Source organism: Macrotis lagotis, chromosome 7 (assembly GCF_037893015.1).
Source record: "Macrotis lagotis isolate mMagLag1 chromosome 7, bilby.v1.9.chrom.fasta, whole genome shotgun sequence".
Classification (NCBI taxonomy): Eukaryota; Metazoa; Chordata; class Mammalia; order Peramelemorphia; family Peramelidae; genus Macrotis; species Macrotis lagotis.
Window position 1 is genome coordinate 26,154,722 of NC_133664.1, and position 20,312 is coordinate 26,175,033.

Consider the following 20,312-nt stretch of genomic DNA (forward strand, 5'->3'; position numbering starts at 1 on the left):
TCTGTGCATACATTTGTTTCAGGCATATTAAAACGAAGTTTCAGTGCTTCTGGAGGAGAAAGGCAATCTCATGGAAGGTCAGTAAAACTTTAGCTGTTGGAAATAGTTTAAGCTTTGCAAAGTCAGGCTATTGCTAAGTGGGCTGACTACTGGAGAAAAATATGCCCATGTTAATATAGGAGGTTAGGACTTATCATGTTGACTTATTCATATAACTATTCATATAACCACCCTCTGAAAACATTCTTTTAATTTCAGCACTTGAAATTAAAAGAATGTTTTCAGAGGGTAGTTGTAAGAGGTTTGTAGAAAACAGGTATTCTTATCTGAAAGGAGAAAATAAGTCATTCAAGTATAGGTTTGTGCTAATTTGTAATGACCAAGTATCTGAATTTATTAAGATATTATTGTAAGGAAAAGGTCTTTGAATTGCCCAGAATTCTTATTTTATAAAATGAACCAAAAACAACTCCTTTATTTCATGTAGAACAATCGAGATTAAAAAATTTCTTTTGCTACCATGATCATAAAGAATAATACCCTTCCTTGAATTTGTGATGACCTAATATCTGAATTAAGGTACTTATTGTAGGGAATCGGTCTTTGAATTGCCCAGGAGTCTTCATTTTATAAAAAGAGCTAAAAAACAGCTCCTTTATCACCTGTAGAACAATCTAGATTAAAGAAATTCTATTGCTACAATAGATCATAAAGCTACCCTATCTTGAATTATGTGAACTGTTTGTCACTAGCTAAGTCCTTGAGGAGCCAACTGTGTAAAGAGCAGTAATTGCCTTCCTGAATCAACAGAAGACAAAAAGCTCACTTTGTACCTTGGAGCATCCCTTGTAACAATGATATGGTAGCAGCTAGGATTGGAAACTGAAGCCCAGTTTTGTAACATGGTCAATTCATTATATGTATTGCTTGTCAATTCACATTTATTTTCAGCATCAAAGTCAGAACTTATAGTGCACTTAATTGCAAGTTCCTCATAAGCTTTTGAAGGCCCAAAGGCAGGAAAAAAACAGCTCGTCCCCCATAAAACAGCCTTAAATGAAATGGAGGAATGAATCAAATGCCTACCCTTCAGCATTTTGAGTAGGACAAACTCATCTTTGTATCAGAAAGGAAAGTAGTTTCAGTAACTCATTGAACTATAGGTCTGATGGGACTCTGAAGCTGGATCAGTGGAGATGGGGATGGAAATAAGATTGTTCAGCTTATTGACTCTGAGAATGAAGAGTCGAGGGTGACAATGAGGTTGCAAAGATTGGTAACTGGAGGGATGGTGGTGCTTGGGACAGATGGAACAAGTCTAGAAGGGGTGAGGGTTAGGAGGAAAGATGTTTAGTCTGTTTTGACATGTTCATTTTGTCTTGCTTGTGAAGCTTTCAGGGGGAAGTGATGAATAGCTAGAATTCAGGGAAAAGACTTGGGCTAGATGTGTAGACTTGAAACTCATCAGCAAAAAAAGTGATAATTAGGTGACTAATGAAGCCACCAAGAAAAAGAAAATCGAGAGAGAAAAGGGTCTGGAACAGATCCTAGGGGAGTTATCCATAGTTAGGGAGGCATGATAAGAAGCCTGGTTCTTCAGAGGGACCTAATTAGAAGCAGTCACATGGCTAGGAGAACCAAGAGAGTTATCATAAGGTTTCAAAAAGGAAGTTACCTCCAGTTCAGTGGAATTGGCAATTAAGAGATCATTGGTAGCTTTAACTGATAGATTAAATCTAATCTTATTGTATTTGTGAAGCCTTCACCAGCTCTCCCATCCAGAAATAATCTCTCCCAACTTGGAACATTTAGAGCACATCTTTGCCACCTCTCTGATGAACCCATCAACTTAACTTGGTATTACATTTATTCCTACATGTCTTATCTCCCCCTTTCCCCTACACAGTCATAATTCTTTGTATGCAGGGACTCTGGCTTATGCATTTTTATAACAATGCCTTGAACATAAAAGGAACTCACCATATGTTACTTTTACAAATGAAGCAATGGTGAACAGGAGTCCTGCGGTGGACCAGGGAGCAAAATAGCGAGAGAGAGAGAGAGAGAGAGAGAGAGAGAGAGAGAGAGAGAGAGAGAGAGAGAGAGAGAGAGAGAGCTCAAATGAGAGCCATCCCTTAGCCTGCAATCTCTTGGCTAGTGCTGTGAGCTTGAAGCCCCTGGTTTTTCCCTTGTCCTGTTGCTTAGGCAACAAGGTTTCTCCACGCCTGCCTGCATCCTGTTGCCATGGTAACAGGTCACAGGGAGCAGGCAGCTTTGAGTGGTCCAAGGTTTTCAGTAGCTAAGATCTCATGGTGGGTTTACAGCTCTTCCTCTGTTGACTTTATCTGCATATCTGCATGCAGATGTGTTTAGCATTTGGATTTAAAGATGACTTCAATTCAGTTTTTGCAGGTATAACTGCAGGACCCTTTTGTGATCTCTGCCTTTCATTAACAGCTGCTGCTGCTTTTCTCAGAGCTTTCCCCCATCATCTGTTCTGCCTATTTTTCTCATAATCTGTATTCTAATTTTAGTCATACTGAGCCAATTTGTCTTTGCTTGCTTAGAACCACCTTAACTTATCTGTACAGTCAACAGGAAAATTCATCACCAGGCCATAGTCAGAATCACCTAGTTTATGCTTTCTCTATGAACAAGCTGAAATTGGAGGCTTTATTATTTCTTTGTTTCTGGTGCCATTGTGTTATGATCTTCAAACCCAATTTGTTAATTTTCACTTGTAATGCCATGCATAGCACTTGGGAATATGGTGGAGAGGAAAGAGTCCTGGAGACATAGGAGCTGATTTCAAATCTCACGTGACTAAGGCAAATCACAGTGTCCCTCTTTAAGATGAAGGCAGCCAGGTGATAGTGGGTAGAGCACCAGCCCTGAGTTCAAATGTGACCTTAGACACATAATAATTACCTATCAGTGTGATCTTGGGCAAGTCACATAAACCCATTGCCATCCTCCACAAACAAAACAAAATAAAAGATGAGGGGGTTGTTAGCTAAAAATAACTGATATTTACATAATGTTTTTAAGGTTTAAAACCAACCTTCCTTCCTTCCGCCCTATCCTCCCTCCCTCCTTCCCTCTCTCCCTCCTTTTCTCTCTCTCTCTCTCCTTCCCTTCTCTCTCTCTCCTTCCCTTCTCTCTCTCTCTCTCTCTCTCTCTCTCTCTCTCTCTCTCTCTCTCTCTCTCTCTCTCTCCTCTCCTCTCCTCTCCTCTCCTCTCCTCTCCTCTCCTCTCCTCTCCTCTCCTCTCCTCTCCTCTCCTCTCCTCTCCTCTCCTCTCCTCTCCTCTCCTCTCCTCTCCTCTCCTCTCCTCTCCTCTCCTCCCCTCCCCTCCCCTTTCCTTTCCTCTCCTCTCCTTCCCTTCCCTCCCCTCCCCTCCCATCCCCTCCCCTGTTCTTTCCCTTTCCCTCCCCTCCCCTCCCATCTCCTCTCCTGTTCTTTCCCTTTCCCTTTTCCTTTCCTTTCTTTACTTCCTTCATCCATCCCTCCCTCCCTCCCTCCTTCCCTCCTCTCCTCTCCTCCCTTCCTCTCTTCCTCCCTTTCATTTTTTCATCAGCAATTCCTACCTTTGGTCCTCTAAAAGACAGATTGACTACTGTGTATTGATGAATACAGATCAATCTACATCCAGTCTGCATTGGAATTTCCTAGCTGAGAGTTCATGAAATTCATGAAATCACAAATCTTATCAAAATCTCATTAAGTTGTCTAATCTGCTCTGTTCTCAGACCAGGAAATGAGCTCAGATTCAGCCAAAGGTCATTTCAGCTCTTCCTAAGCAAATTGTTTTTGAATGCATCATTCCAATTCATGGTCCTTTGCTTTCATATTCCTCCACCTGCTTGTCCTAGCAATCAGGATCTGTGCACTACAAACTTAATATATTGACTGAATTAAAAATGCTGCAGTTTTTTTCAAGACTGACGTTCTCTGTGTTGCCATACTGTGCAGCTGAGTCCATCTCACGGTCAACCATACATTTTTAATGTTGAGTGAAGCTACTTTGAATCACATTTTTAAAATTTTATTTATCCTTCATTTTTTAATTCCAGGTGACTGAATTATCTTCCAATTAATATAATAAGTACATATCCCTGCTCATGTGCTTTTCATTGTAATTTCTATTTGCAAATGATTAGAACCCAGTTAAAAGTTGATTAAAACTAAGAAACCATAATAATGTCCATTGTCCATTCTTCAAGCACTACCTCTCCATGAGATTATTCATATAAGTTTAGAAGTTAGTTAATTCCCAGGAAATTCTCAGGAATTAAGGAATTTTCAAGAATTAAGTTAATTCTCAGGAAAAAGGAATTTTCAAAAAAATTAAGTAGGGGCGGCTAGGTGGCGCAGTGGATAAAGCACCGGCCCTGGAGTCAGGAGTACCTGAGTTCAAATTTGGTCTCAGACACTTAATAATTACCTAGCTGTGTGGCCTTGGGCAAACTACTTAATCCCATTTGCCTTGTAAAAACCTAAAAAAAATTAAGTAATTATGAGAAAAAAGAAATCCCTAATCATCATTAAAGAAGGATTTAAAATTGTTTTCTTTGTATAAATGAGTATTTGTAGTATTGAAGTGAAATGTCAAGGCCAACATGATCAAATTACTTGAAAAAATATTGAACTAAAGGGTCGTACCAAAAGCCAATTAGAAAGAGCAAGGAATCATTTATCTGTCAGATCTATGGAGAGATGGAAAATTTATGACCAAAGAAGAGATAGAGAACACTATGAAACACAAACTGACTAATTTAGAAGTCACATTAAATTGAAAAGGTTTTACTCAAACAAAATCAGTACAGCCAAGATTAGAAGGAAAACAGAAAGCTGAGGAACAATTTTTACAGCCAGTGTTTCTAATTTCTAAAATATACAGAGAACTGAATCAATTTATATAAGAATACAAGTCATTTATCAATTATTAAATGATCAAAGAATATGAAGTCAGTTTTCAGATAAATTAAAGCTGTCTTTAGTCATATGAAAAAAATACTCTAAGTTTTAATTAGGGAAATGCAATTTAAAACAATTCTGAGGTGCACCTCATTTGTCAGATTAACTAATATGGCAGAAAAGGGAAATGATCAGTATTGGAGGGGATGTGAGAAAACTGGGTCGCTACACTATTGGTGGAGTTGTGAACTGATCTACTCATTCTGGAGAGCAATTTGGAACTGCCCAAAGGGCAATAATCCTATTGCAGACTTTTGTCCCAACAATGCCATTATTAGGTCTGTATTCCAAAGAGATAAAAAAAGTGGAAAACACCCACATGTATAAGAATATCAAAGGAGATCTTTTTTTTGTGGTGGCAAAGAATGGGAAATTGAAGAGATAGATGCCTATCAACTCGGGCTGAGCAAGGTGTATAGAAATGTAGTAAAATATTATTGTTTATCAGAAGTGGGCAGATTTCAGAAAAACACAGAAAGACTAATGTGAACTGATGCTGAGTGAAGTGAGCTGAACCAGGAGAAGATTGACCACTTTATATGATGAACAACTGTGATGAGATCTCCTTTTGGCAGTTAGTGATCAGAGACAATTCTAAAAGACTTGTGATGAAAATGCCATCAACATTCAGAGAAAGCTGTGGAATCTGAATGTAGAGTAAAGCAAACTATTTTCACCTTTTAAAATTTGCTTTTTGCTTTTTCCTTCTTGTAGTTTTTCCCTTTTTTGTTCTTATTCTTCTTTCACAGAGTGACTAATAATGGGAATATGTGTAACATGATTGGATATATATAACATTACTTGCTATCCTAGAGTGGAGAGGAAGGGGTATGAATGTTGCAAATTATCTTTACATATAATTGGGAAAATTAAAGTCAAAAGAAAAGTATTTAAAAGCTATCATCTTCATACCATTGCTCAATGTGATAGTTAAATCAACAGACTAGAAATCTGAACCCAGATCCTCTGACTCAAAAGTCCATGCTTCAAAATAGTCTCAAGTAAAAAATGTCACAGGGGTCCTTTAAAGTCCTAAACTTGGTATGCTCTAAACCTCCCAAAGGTAGAAATTAAATCTACTGGAAACTAATAAAATGGGAAAAACAATCTGGAATGGCAAAGGATCAGGGCAGGATGGGGAGGAGAATTGGGGGTAGGAATGACAACATGGAGCAAGGTTATTAGGACTGGGATTTTGGAATTAATCAACTCTTGAGACCTGAGAAATCATTTATCTTCTAGTTGCTTGTTTTTGGACACAGTAAAAAGAGTGTGTATATTTTAAATTTTTAATGTTTTCTTAAAACTAAGAGTTATTCTTAAGTGTTTATAATGTTGTAATATTTTTTAATGCAATTTCTATTTTTAACCTTTTTTTTTTTTTACATCTCCTACATTTCCCTGTATCTCCTGGCTTTTTTTCCCTCCCAGATAGTAATCATTTCTAATGAAGAATTAAAAAGAGGGGAAAAAACCACTTGAACAAAACTAACCAACATATCAAAAAAGTCTGATGCAGTGTTATATCTATATCCACAGTTCCCCTTTTTTGCAAAAGAAGCAGAGATGCTCTCCCCTAGCTAGCTCTTCTCTTGTTAGATTTTTGTAGTATTTAATTTTGTTTATATTCTTTCTATTTCCATTCTTGTGGGCATGGGTATGTTGTTTTCCTGCTTCCATTTTTCTGAACTTTGTATTGGTTCAGGTGATTCTTTCCACACCTCTCTGTGTTTATCATAGTCCTCGTTTCATACTGGAGAACCACATTCCATTCCATTCGTGTGCCATGGCTGCTTTAGCCCTTCCCTCATTGATGGGCATCTGGGGGCCTTGCTTTTTATAAATGACCTCATTGTATTACATGCCTAAAGGAGCAATGTTTTGGGCAGGTGCTTGGGATATTTGATTCTCCTTCATATGCTCCATTCCAGAATAAAAGAATGAATATACTTCCCAAGTGGCCAATATTGTGTTCATTGCTTTGGGTACAAACACAAAAGCCAGAGAGCTTGGTCCTTCAGAACCTACATTCACATAGAAGGATTATTGACCATGGAGGGTGTTTTGGTCTGGGAACCCCCGGCACAGAGAGCAGACCCAGGGCAGTTGAAAGACATGTCCTTTCTAGGAATAATGGTGTTTACCAAGAGACTCCTATTCTCAGAGCAAGAGGTGGAAGAGTATATGAAGAGGGTGGCGAGTGAGCAGCCACTGTGAAGAAGTTTGGATCAAGGCTGGGCAGGATGCACCTAAGCCTGGGGTAGGAGCACTTGGATCAGCTGTTGGACCAAACCTGAATGGTCATCCACTCTCTAGGGGCTTCTCTTAGCATAGTGTGACTGGTCAATGAGTTCTTTCCTCTTCTTTGGTAGAACTCAGTTCTGTCCATCATTAGAATATCATATTTGTAAACATTTATTCTTTTTCTCAGGGAATACACTGGAGGAATAGGATCAAGACCAAGACCAGGTAATTTTATCCTTACCTAATTATGTAATATCTATATGTCTGCACACACATATAAACATTTTTAAAAGCCTCTTCCAAGTACATTGCAGTTTGATGTCTCTCCTCCTTTTATTCCTTCAGCTTTGCTGCCTCTTGACCTGCTTCTGAAAGTGCCCTCACTCATGTTCAGGGCCCACGTTAAGAAAATAGAGGCCTCGTTAGTGACAGGGTGGCAGTCCCATAGCCTCCCAGCTGTGATTCTTCGCAATCTCAAAGATCATGGTATTTATTAGATCATGTTGGCGTTGAGCAAACAGTAGGAGAACACAGAATGGTAGCTGGGCCAGAAGGATCTGAAAGATCCCTGAGCTGCCATTGAATAGGAACAGCAGGAAGACCCCATGAGTGCAAGGAGTGAGGGGGTTCTGGGGCTTTCTGGGTTCTTATTTGATGGAAAGATTACAGGTTCTTTCTCCATCATTTGCATTTATGCTTTGGGGCATATAAAGGGGGGATGTTAACCAGCTGAACCATTGACATTTTCAAGGACACCTGCTATAGCCACGTGTTCTTAATCCACATAGACAAAGCTCATATTATATAGCCATAATGAAAGGTCTCTTTCCCCATCTGTTATTACTAGTCTGATAGGTATTATTACTGGTCCTTTTAGATTTGAATACAGTATCTATATCCTCAATAATTCAGGAATTTTCAAGTCCTCATGGATGTTTACATAGGATTGTTCATGCCAATGATTTGAGGATATGAATGTTTCCTTCTGTTTACAAGGGCCACAAAATAATGCTTAAGAAGTCCTGAAATTAAAATAAAGAAGATACATTTTTATCTTTGAGGCTTGAATCTAAGATCTAAAGTCTGAATTATTCCATTTTGTTGGTGAATGGGTATGGTACTTTATATTAACAAATACATATATGAATATATTTATATGTAACTTACATATAAATATGAATGAATTTATAGAAAGAATTTTTATATGCAGATAGATTTATATAATGCATTAAAACATAAATTTATATATTATTTAACATATAATCATTCATATAGTTACATATGTATATAATTACATTTTTTACATAAATATAGAAATCTATTTATATATATATAAATAAATTTATGTACACATTGATATATTTTCCCCAGGTTTGTCAGTTTTATTCCCACTGGTAGAGTGAGATATTGCTTTCATGAAAATGTTACAGATAAGAGCACTGACCCTATCAGGATTGGGTTGTGGGACAACTGATTTCAGTTTGGGGCTATCTTTACACTAGTTATAGTTGTAGCTCAGTAGGATCATTGGAATAGGTTTCAAGTTAGGATATTGAACGCTCTCAATACGTGGTTGGAGTGTTTTGAGGTCATCATTTAATTTACCTTTACCTGCTGAGGTGAAGTTCAGGTAATCATTAGGAAGCATTGACTATGCTCCTGCTGTGGCCAAGCCTGGGCCATTATCTGTGGGCTTAGCTGGTTGACTCCAGGGTTCCTACTCGTACTCAAAGACTCAATGAAACAGGCCCTGCCTTGATGGAACTTAGAATATATCAGAGGAACCACTTATTCCTACCAGGGTATTGTTTATAAAATATGCAGGAAATAATGCAAGCTAATTGGTGGGGTGGAAAGCTGGAGCAGCTCTTGGTGGGGTGTGGGCATGTTGGGCAGGCTTTCTACAGGATGTGACCTGAGAAGCAAAGGAAGCTGCCTGGGCACAGCCAGGGTGAGGGCCCCAGGGCTGGGGCCTCCTGGGCTGGCATGATTAATTTTGCTGGAATGCAGACTGTGAGGCTTCCATGTGACCCCAGAGAGGGACTAAGGAGCCAGCATGGTTTGTTGATCAGAGCAGTGGCTTGACCCTTGCTTAGCAAAACTGCTTGGTGGCTACATGGCTGGTGGCTATGTGGGTGGTGGATCGGGGTGGGCAGAGAGACCAGGAGACCTCTGAGGAAGCTCCCTGTGAGCTCCTGTGGGCCAGGCCCCGACTGTGCCAAGCCTCCACAATGATGGTCTCATTTGATACTCAGAGCAGCCCTGGCAGTAGGGATCACAGAACTAGTGAGTGTGTGAGGCTGGATTTGAATTCAGGGCTTCCTGATTTCCAAGTCTCCAGCTGCTCTATCTATCCATGGAGCCACCTTCCCACCCAAAGTAGGGTGGTGGCCCCCTGAAAGTGGGTGAGCTTGGAGATGGGGACCCCAAGTAGTGACCTCCGAGAAGGTCATGGAGGCTTAGCATGGACACTGGAGTAGCATCAAGTCGGGTCCCATGGATACTCAACGGGTCACCTGCTGTCTCTGATTATGGTGAAATAAGGTGTCAGCCATCCATGACACAACCCGAGGGCCCCAAGCTTCAGCCCCCATAGTCCTTAAGGCAGAGATGAGATAAGATCAAGACTCAATTTCTCCTAAAATCAGGGTTAACAAATTGTTTTTTTCTCTAATTAGATAATAGACTATCCTTTATGAACTGTTCTTCATATTCTCATTACTTAGCATAGTTCTCCCTCCCGCCATACACAGTAGGTGCTCAGTAAGTGCATGTTTGCTAACTTTAATACTTTAAAAGTTGGTGGTGAGCAGCAATGTGTATTGCTTTAAGCACTTCTTAGCATCCTGCTTGTGGTATGATGCTGTGCTATCAAGATAGATGAATGAAACATTCTGTTTCAGGCTGGATTATCAGCCCCCGGGGCTGCAGGCTTTGGCCAACTCTTTCTAGCTCGGCCTGCATCTGCCTGCTTCAAATAAGCAGGATTGCACCATCTTTGTAACTTGTCTGGACTCTCAGGTGCCCTAATGGACTCAGGAAGACTCAGGCACTTACCAGATGTATGACCCTGGACAAGTCACTTCACCTGCTTGCCTCAGTTTCTTCATCTGTAAATTGAACTGGAGAAGGAAATGGCAAACCACTCCAGTATCTCTGCCAAGAAAAGCCCTCTATAACAAGTGTACCGAGTCTTAGAAAGGTCACATATCTGTAAGAAGCCTCAACTAATCCCAACTAATATATGAAGATCAATATATATTTATACACTCACACATATATATTCTGTGTTTTCCCCATGTAAGAGGACGTGTTTCCTGGAATACCAAATTGAAACTATTCCACATGGTCTCACCTTTGGGATACGAGGTCATACTCAAAGCAATGAAGCAGGGAGGGACTTAAGGTCATTCTACATATGTGACGCTGGCAGTCCCTAGTGTAGAAGAGACTTGGCCAAGGGGAGAAGACTTGGCATTGAGCAGGTGAACTGGACTCGAGCTCGGGGGTCTCCACTCCATATCTAGGAGATCATGCAAGTTGATCCCATGGTCCGCCACAGCAAAAGTATTGGAAACACCCCTGGATTTGGGACTGGCAGAGCCCTTGGACACTTGCTAGCTTCAGAAGGGATGGCGTCTAGCTTATCAGAAGGTGACAATTTGCCCCAAATGCTGGCCCTGGACTCCCAGTGACCTGGCTTAAGTAGAATCTTGCCTCTGCCTCTGTAGGCCTCACTGTAAAATGGAGAAAGTCCAATTTGTAGCACCTACATCACAATGTTATGACCCCAAAATGAGATAGACTAGATACAGAATTTTTCAAACCTTGAAGCACAGTATAAAGGTCAGCTGTTAGGAAACCAGTATTACAGCATTAAGGGCTCCATGAAATAATTTCAGATTTGACTTAAACTTTTCCATAATGATTTTTCCATAGAGATTTATCAAAAAAATTAATGTAGAAGAGAGAATGAGTTTTATAAATGTCCTCTCAGCTTCCTGCTAAATTATTGTCATTATTTTTCTTATAATTTACCTCTAAACTTTTTAAACATTTAAAGCACATATAAATATTAGCTATTAATATGATGCAAGAATTATGGTGTTCAGGGCTCAGCATCTCAGTGCAAATGCATTTAAATTTTTCCTCAGTAGATTATTCCATAGAGACTTATCAAAGAAGCTAAGGTAGAAGAGAGGAGGCAGTTTATTGAATGCCATTTTGGTTTCCTGCCTAACTTCTTTTAAGCCAGTCCATTTACTTGGCTGATTTATTTTGCACATAGATACATCTTATTAATTTTAAAGCAGTCTTGGGAAAATTCATTAGTCTTTACTAAACTGATAATTTGATTTATATACTATAATTCTGAAACTTAAACTTTGACTTCCTATATGGTTCATTATAGGGTTTTTTTTTTGGCCAGGAGAAAAATTGAGTCCCTCCTTGGCAAATATTTGCTTGACTGCCTTTGCAGGAGTTCATTGCATGCTTATAGTGTGTGGGGTACAGTCGGGGAAAAGAGATAGGAAGGCAGTGGGCTACAATGGAGAAGATGCTGTCTTTGGATGTGGGAAAGAACTGACCTCAAATCTTATCCCTGATGCTTCATGTGACCTTCCTCCAATCATTTCCCTTCCCTGGACCTCAGTATCCTTATCCATCAAAGGGACTGCTTAGCTTCAGGGGACTCTCCTAGCTTCAGAACCAGGAATATAGGTCATCACACCAAGTGTCAAATAATCACCCTACATCAATAAAAAAGAATGATAAGAAAGTTGTCACAAGACCCTGCAGGGATTTGTTGTTCTACAGACAATAAGTATTCTGTCACAGGTAGAATGCACCAGCATTTATTTGGCCTCTGGTGTTAATATATCTTAAAAAACCAAACACCTTCCACATTGATTGACCTGCTATCAGGGCTGGGGTGAGAGGCTGGTTAGTTCCTCTGTGATTGACATCATTTTTCAGGCGAGTCACCCCGGTCTGGCAGAGGAGGGATTCTGGGGCTCTCTTTCTCAAACACAAAAAGTTACTCTGATTTTCTAGCTGTGGCATCTCTTAGAAAAACCATAATTAGCAGCTTATATAAGCACATAGTAGGTGCTTAATCAATGTTTATTGATTGACTGATTCACTGACTTCTAAATGAAGGCCAAACTCATTAGGCAATTCTTGTAGCAAGAACAAAAGGATCATGAATCACAAACATGCCACATTTGACCCACCAAGAGTTTGAATTATGATCACCTGCTTGAGTAAGAGAAAATTGTTTTAATAAAAATTTTTCAAAATCATATGTTCAGGCTAAATTTTCATGGTAGTCCTTGCAAACTGATAGGAAAGCCTAATGTTTTTGAACATCTTGATGATTTATTGAGGGTAAAATGAGTAAAATCCTGATAAAGGAAGGCTATGCTATCCTCAACATTCGACAATTGGTTTGTTTCCTTTAAAGAGTAAAGAATATAAAGGGAGAAATATATGTATATATATATATATATGTATATGTATATAATATAATATATATATATATATTTATGTTTCATTTTTAGGGGTTTGTTTAGGTTTTTTTTTTATTTTTTTTGCAAGGCAAACGGGGTTAAGTGGCTTGCCCAAGGCCACACAGCTAAGCAATTACTAAGTGTCTGAGACCGGATTTGAACCCAGGTACTCCTGACTCCAGGGCTGGTGCTTTATCCACTATACCACCTAGCTGCCCTAAATTTCATTTTTAAAGGAAAATCCATTGAAAAGTCATTTTTGGAGATATTGAGGGTAAAAAATGATATTGGAACTGGAGTCAGGAAAATGACCTCAGACGTCTGCCTCATTAGCAGTGTGATCCTGGTCAGGTCATTTAACCTTGTTTGCCTCAGTTTCCTCATCCATAAATTGAGCAGGAGAAGGAAATGACAAAACCCTCCAGTATCCAAGAAAACCCCAAACTGGGTAATAAAAGAATCAAGTGTAACTGAAATGATTGAATTTGGTAGAGATAAGAATCCTCTCCCAAGGTTCTTAAGTGAATCACTCAATCAATCCCTGAGCACTTATTAAGGAGGAGACCCTTTATTGGATGTTGAAGATGCAATAAAAAAAATGAAAAAGCTCTCCAGGATGTGAGCACGTGTTTGGATACCTCTCTTTCCCTCCTCCTAGCTCCCATCCTGATCTAGAGATATTTGCCAGTCCTTTCTGAGTCACTCTTGATAGTGTGACTCTGGGGAGGAGGTTTTAGGATTATAGGTTTAGAGTTGGATGCAGCTGTAGGGACCATCTTTCCTGTCTACCTCCATTTTGCAGATGGAAGAAATGATCAGGAATCTAGGTTGCTGTTGCATTTTCTTTTTTTTTTAAACATCCAAAATTCCCATTAAAAATAAAGTCCGCTGTCTCTTTACCTTAGCTCTCTGTGTTTATATTTAGAGCATCTGATAGATACACACTTGTGACTGACTAGTTTGTCATTTTCTAACACATAACCATGATTTCACTCCTTATACATTTTCAGAGTTTAGTAATAACTTGTAAAACCAGGTGCTTACCTATGGTAGACAGTCCAAAAATTTAAAATCAGCAGCATATTAATGTTTCACTTATTAATGTGGTTGTTGTAACTTCACAAAGTCTAAAGGGAGTGCTGCTATTGAAACATCCATGTTGACAACTGTTTGACTACTCTTGTATTAAGAATGGATCTGGATAAATGGAGATATTTTAAAAATTATGATTTGTATAACCTATTTCTTTATGGGGTCTCTTATGTAATGATGCTGCTAGATGGAAAACAATGGCCAATTAGGTGTCAGATTGCAGGAAGTCTCCCCCTTCCCACTCCCACCCCCACCTCCACCCAAGAGGCAGTTACTAAATCCCCTCTCCCAGGCCAAGAGGTGATGTTGAAAAAGAAAGGGCCGCTCAGGTCTCTTATGCTCTGGGATGCTCCTGGTAGAGATGTAAAACAGGAGGCTGCACTTCTTACTACAGGGTATTTTCCAGTAAGATTTTATGACTGAATCCATGAAAAATGTTTAACAACTTGTAATGATGTTACTTCTACATCTCCCTACCATTTACAGAGGTGGTGGGTCATTAGGCAGGGAAAGTTGCAGAGAATGCATGGTAAATTTTGTTATTGTTGCTGTGGTATTGACTATATTTGCTGATATGCTTTCCCTTTTTCCTCTTGTCAAAAAACTTCTTATATGGGATGGCTCTCTAAAGGGGAAAACATGGGAAAATTCAGGCAACCAATAATATATCAGCAAAATTTAACAAATAAATAGGGAGACAAAAAGCATAACATTCAGGGCAAGATGAGTGGGTGGAAAATGGAGGTCTTTACCCTCTCTGTTTGGACTGCAGAAATGATCCAAGATAGTGAAAAGGAAGCGTCTGAGGGAGGGGCTGGAGCAATGGAAATGGGACCTTAGTGGCTGTAAGGCTGATGGGGCCTGTGGGGGGGGAGTGAAAGGGCAATTGTGGTGACTACTTAAAGCAGGCTGCTGGCACTTTAATACCAATGGCCTAACTCTAACCTAAGGATTCATAGTGAGTTAAAGCTGGGGAGAAAACCAATTTGAAAAAAGTATGTCACAATAAAGTTATAAAGGCAGTATTTCATTGTACTTAGGTGTGCATTTCTTTTAAAATGATGTATAACATGATCCCTTGTCCTATTTAGTGTCACCATTTAATTGTTTTAATAAAGAGTTATATTTTTAATTTTTTAAAGGATCTTGAGTAGAAAATCATGCCAGCCTCGAAGTGGATAGGGCACTGGACATGGAGTCAGGAAGACCTGAGTTCAAATCCTGCCTGAGACACTTGCTAGCTGTGTGACCTTTGGCAAGTTGTTCAGTCTTCCCAGGACTTTCTTCATCTTAAAAACAAGAGGGTTGGACATGATGACCTTTCCAAGGTCCCTTGCAAATACTAACTCTAGGATCCTGTGATCTCTACCTAAAGCTTGGGTAGTCTTAGAACACCCGTGGTTGTAGCAAACACTAATTATAGATAAAAATACCCAAAGAGAAATTAAACAGCTTCTTTCCTGAAAGGTAAAGTTTTAGAAATTTAAAAAATTGTCTTTCCTTTCCACTCCTCCCCTCCCCCATAAAAACCCAACAAATGTTTGTAACAGATACTCATAGTCAAGCAAGACTAATCCCCACTTTGGCTGTGTCTCATTCTGCATATTGGACTTTCAGAGTTAAATATTCTAGTGACAAGGTGATGTCAAGCCCATGGACACAGAGGAATTGTGTATTCAGTAGTACCATCTGGTGAAACCTTGCAGCTGTTCTAAGGGACTTTTTTGCTAGAAAAGTGACAGTGGCTGCTATCCCTCCCCCAATTTTATACATCCTTTACAGAATTAAACACAGCAAAGTCCCATTGCTTATTAAAATTGTCTTCACTAATGTTACTTTGCAAAGGGCAACAGGAGGTATTATTCTTACTGTAGCTTTATCTTCTCCAGCTTCTGCAGGGATTGCTGTGTCCCAGAGAAAAGTACGGCAGATCAGTGATCCCATTCAGCAAATCTTAATTCAGCTGCACAAAATCATCTACATTACCCAGGTATGTGCCCCACCCTGGTTTTGCCCCTTCCTCTCTGGTGCTTTTGGGTGACTCTCCTGGTGATGGGTTGAATTAGATGCACTAGAGCAGTGAATTATTAACCAAGCCACTCTCCAAGTTTCTGAACAAGATGAGAGCAGGAGGTAAGAAATGAAGGCACAGGGAGCCTGGGTTCATAGTTTCTTGATTGTAAGTTATTTTATATTGTTGATGGCAAAGAAATATACAGAGATTGAATTTCAGATGGTTAGCCATTTAGATTTTTAGATGGGAGGCTGGCAGAGAGGATGGGAGAGAGAGACAAGGTGGCTGCTTTGGATCTCGGGCTACCAAGGACCAGGGTTTGCAGCAGCTCCTACAATGCAAGCTTGGTCAGAGGTAAGACATGTGCTTGAGACAGACAAGCCCTTGATGGCTTTTGAACCCCGATTGTTATATTTTCCATCTGGCTATTGATATGGTTATTGATTTATTGTTCCATTGATTGTCTTGATTTTAGAAAGTGGTGGAGAAAACTTTAATAGTGAAGATTAAATTGTGTCATGCTTCCTTTTTTTTCTATTCCAAAAAGGTCGATTGATAATATTTCCCGGGAAACATAGTGTATTGTATAAAGCATGATGTGTTGGATTTGTAGTAAGGAGCCTGGGTTTGAATCTCCGTTGTGGCACTTAGTAGCTATATGAATTTAGACAAATCACTTAACTTCTCTGAAATCACATTTCCTCAATTATAAAAACAGATAAAATGTCATAATTCACACAAGGATTTTTGTGTGAGACATCCATTTGGTAGTTAGTGAAGCATGATCACCACCCCCCTGCCGCCTTTTTATTTTTAAAGATTTTAATGGAGTTTTACAATTTTTCCCTTAATCTTACTTCCCTTTCCCTACACCCAACAAAAGACAGATTATCAGTCTTTACATTGTTTCCATGGTATACATTGATCCATATTGAATGTGATGAGAGAGAAATCATATCCTTAAGGAAGAAACATAAAGTAAAAGAGATAGCAAGATCAGACAATAAGATATCATGCTTTTTTCCCCTAAATTAAAGGTAAGAATCCTTGGTCTTTGTTCAAACTCCACAATTCTTTCTCTGGATACAGATGGTATTCTCCATTGCATATAGTCCATTAAGGTTGATCATCACCCCTATGTTGCTGTTAGGATGTACAGTGTTTTTCTGGTTCTGCTCATCTTGCTCAGCATCAGTTCATACAAAGCCTTCCAGGCTTCTCTGAATTCCCATCCCTCCTGGTTTCTAATAGAACAATAGTGTTCTATGACACTACATATACCACAGTTTGCTAAGCCATTCCGAAATTGAAGGACATTTGCTTGATTTCCAATTCTTTGCCATGACAAACAGGGCTGCTATGAATATTTTTGCACAAGTGATGTTTTTACCCTTTTTCATTATCTCTTTTGGGTATAGGCCCAGTAGTGGTATTGCTAAGTCAAAGGGTATACACATTTTTGTTGCCCTTTGGGCATAGTTCCAGACTGCTCTCCAGAAAGGTTGGATGAGTTCACAGCTCCAACAATGTATTAGTGTCCCACATTTCCCACAACCCTTCCAACAATGACATGATCCCCCTTTTAAGGTGTTTTTTATTGTATAGAATAAAAGATTTAGAATTATAAAGGAAATCAATTGTATGGCAGTCCATCACAATATTTATTAAAATTCATGGATTCCAAATTGAAAATCCCTGCTCTAAACATTCTATCTAAACGTATCTATCTGTAAGATCTAACACAAAGCCTGGACTTGAATAAAAGTTTTTAATGAACAAATGAATTATTAATATTATCCTTTTTATTACTAGGGTTCCCAGAAGTCTTGGGGTACCTCTAAACCTTAAACCCCTAAAGTTACCCCAAGACTTTTTAAGACACGTTTGTATAATGCCTTGGGGATGTGGGTGGTTGAAATTAATTTCTTAAATCATAAAAACTTTTTTTTGTCAGATTATTTGAATTCTACTCAGCAAGCTTTTGTTACGAGCTTGCTATGGCCTAAAATACCATGTTGAATGCATGGGAATACAAAGAAAGTTAAAAACAGTGAGTTGTGAAAGATAATAATCACTCATATAACAATAAATACATTTGCATACGGGTTCCAGGCCTTGTCATGCTATTTTACAGTTGAGGAAACTGAGGTAAAAAGCTACAGAAAAAGGGACATGGTCCTCTTTGTCAGAGAGGAGATTTGAACCAAAATTTCATATGATTATAGATTTAGATATGGAAGAGCCTTCAGAAGACTTCTTGCCCAGTCCCCATATTTTACAGATGAGGAAGCTGAGGCCCAGGGAGCTTGGGTGATTTGCCTAGGGCTATCTGGCTAGTAAATGTTTAAGTTGGTACTTGAACTCAGCTCCTTCTATTTCACCCCAGATTTCTTCTGATCTTTGTTGCATCTTGTTTGTTCTCAAAATATGCCATATTGTTTAATTCTGGACCCTCATTGCTTTTAAAAAGCTAGAGGAACCATACCAGATTTTATAGAGGCTTCTCGTGACACAGAAATCCCACTTTGGACATATTAGGAGGGGAGCAGGGCTTTGGTTTTCTTTCTGGGGCTTGTCTGCCCTTACTTAGGTATCTGGGGATAGCAGTCAGAGGGAAGCACTTTGCCCAGGGTTTTCCTTACACAGTAAAGAGAGCAGACAGACCACCATCCCTTGGCTGCAGACAAGCAAGGTATCCCTCCTCTATGGCCTGGGCAGACAGTCTCTTAATATGTTGTATTTACTATGTGCACACTGTGTTGTTGTTTTTAACCTGAAAATGTAAGCTCCATGAGGTTAGGGGCCATTTCACTTTTCATTATCTCTGTTGGGCAGTGCTGAGCACTTAGTAGGTCTTTCCAGTCTTCTTAGATCTGACTCCCCATCAAGAGCTCTTCACTGACTTTTTGGTCATTCCCCATACAAAACCCCTCCTTCTCTGATATCCCTCACGCCTACAGCCCTCCCTGCCTCACCTCCACCCTGACTTCCCTGACCTCCTTCCAAGTCTCAGTGGAAATCTTTTCCCAGAAACTTCTTCAACTCCTCTTCATTCTTTCTTCTCAGGGAATTATTTCCTGTTTATCCTCTGTATACTCTACTCTGTATAGCTGTTTGCATGTTGTCTCCTTTGTTAGATTGGAATCTCCTTTTGCCTCTTTTTGTACCTCTATTGCTCATCACAGTGCCTGGCCTTTTAAGATCTGCTTATTAGTTGATTGAAATGCATGTTGGCTGCAATGAGTTCCTTTCTCTCCCAGTTCCTAGGCAGTGTGTCTCAGCATGGGGACCACTTCCCCTAGAGCTCATAGGAAGGAGGAATGCATCTGAGGACCTTTGGCAATGAGGAGAGAGTGATACCAAAGAGCTCCTCCAGTGGAAGAGGGATTTTTATACAAATAACAACTTTTTTTATAACCACTGTCTGTAGAAATAAGGATATTTTTTATATCCTTTAAGTAAATAAGGATATTCCTCTAAAACCCTGAAACACCACACATCTTTTGAAGTATTTAATACATTTTACTGCCTTTGCTATTCTTTGTCTTGCTACAAGACTAAATTCCTTGAATAATAATAACGATGATGGTGGTGGTGGTGGTGGTGATGATGATGATAATAATGATGGTTGGTAATGATAAAAGTGATGATAATGGTGATGATGATGAAGTAATGGGTTATGGATGGTAATGATGGTGGTGATAGTGATGACGATGATGATGATGATGATGATGGTGATGATGGTGATTATGATGATATTGGTGGTGACAGTGATGATAGCTAGAATTTGCTTAGGGTTTAAGGTTTGCAAAACACTTCACGTGTGTTTTTTTCATGGGATTCTCACAAAAAGCCTGGGAGGCAGGAGATATTATTATTCTTATTTTACAGAAGCCAAAACTGAGGTAGACATATATTAAATGACTTGTCCAAAGACTCACCATGAATTTGAACTCAGAGTTTTTCTGACTCCAAGTTCATCATGCAGCTAGTTGCCAAAGCACTGGACCTCAAGTCCAGAAGACCAGAGTTCAAACTTGACCTCAGATACTTCTCAGCTGAGGGACCCTGTGCAGCTGACTCCATCTCTGTCTGCCTCAGTTTCTTGTGATTATCACCCAAGATAAGATTTGCAAAGTGTACATTGCCTGGCCCCCGGAAGGTGCTTAATAAAAGCTTATTCCATTTCCCTTCCTCCTCTTTATTGGTCTAGCTAAAGACAAGGACCATATCTTGGGCCCATTGTCTTTGCTGCTGCAAGTGGTCCAGAGAGTCATGGTCCTTGGATGTGTAGCCTCAACAATGTCCCTGTTCCTGAGGTCATGCTGAATTCTCCCAATGTCAGTTGCCCCGAGATAACAGAGCTGAGAGGTGAAGCAGAGGGGTCTTCTGAGCTGCCCACATCAGTTACAGTCTGTTCTGGGGTGGGTTTACCAAGATCCTGAGTCAGCTCCATTGTGTGTGTGAAGGAACCCC

General features: G+C 39.6%; 1 protein-coding gene across 6 annotated transcripts in view; it reads left to right on the plus strand.

Annotated features, from left to right (window-relative positions):
* The window catches only part of NEK10 (NIMA related kinase 10), a 215,938-nt gene that overhangs the window by 172,647 nt on the left and 22,979 nt on the right, over window positions 1-20,312 (plus strand). For 4 of the 6 annotated variants that reach the window (XM_074195662.1, XM_074195665.1, XM_074195664.1 and 1 more), the window contains 4 exons: window positions 23-77; window positions 7,408-7,445; window positions 7,566-7,706; window positions 15,712-15,812. In XM_074195662.1, the coding sequence (XP_074051763.1) occupies window positions 23-77; window positions 7,408-7,445; window positions 7,566-7,706; window positions 15,712-15,812 (335 nt within the window). The remainder of the gene's footprint in view (window positions 1-22; window positions 78-7,407; window positions 7,446-7,565; window positions 7,707-15,711; window positions 15,813-20,312) is intronic. The other 2 variants (XM_074195667.1, XM_074195668.1) reach the window with 1 other exon arrangement.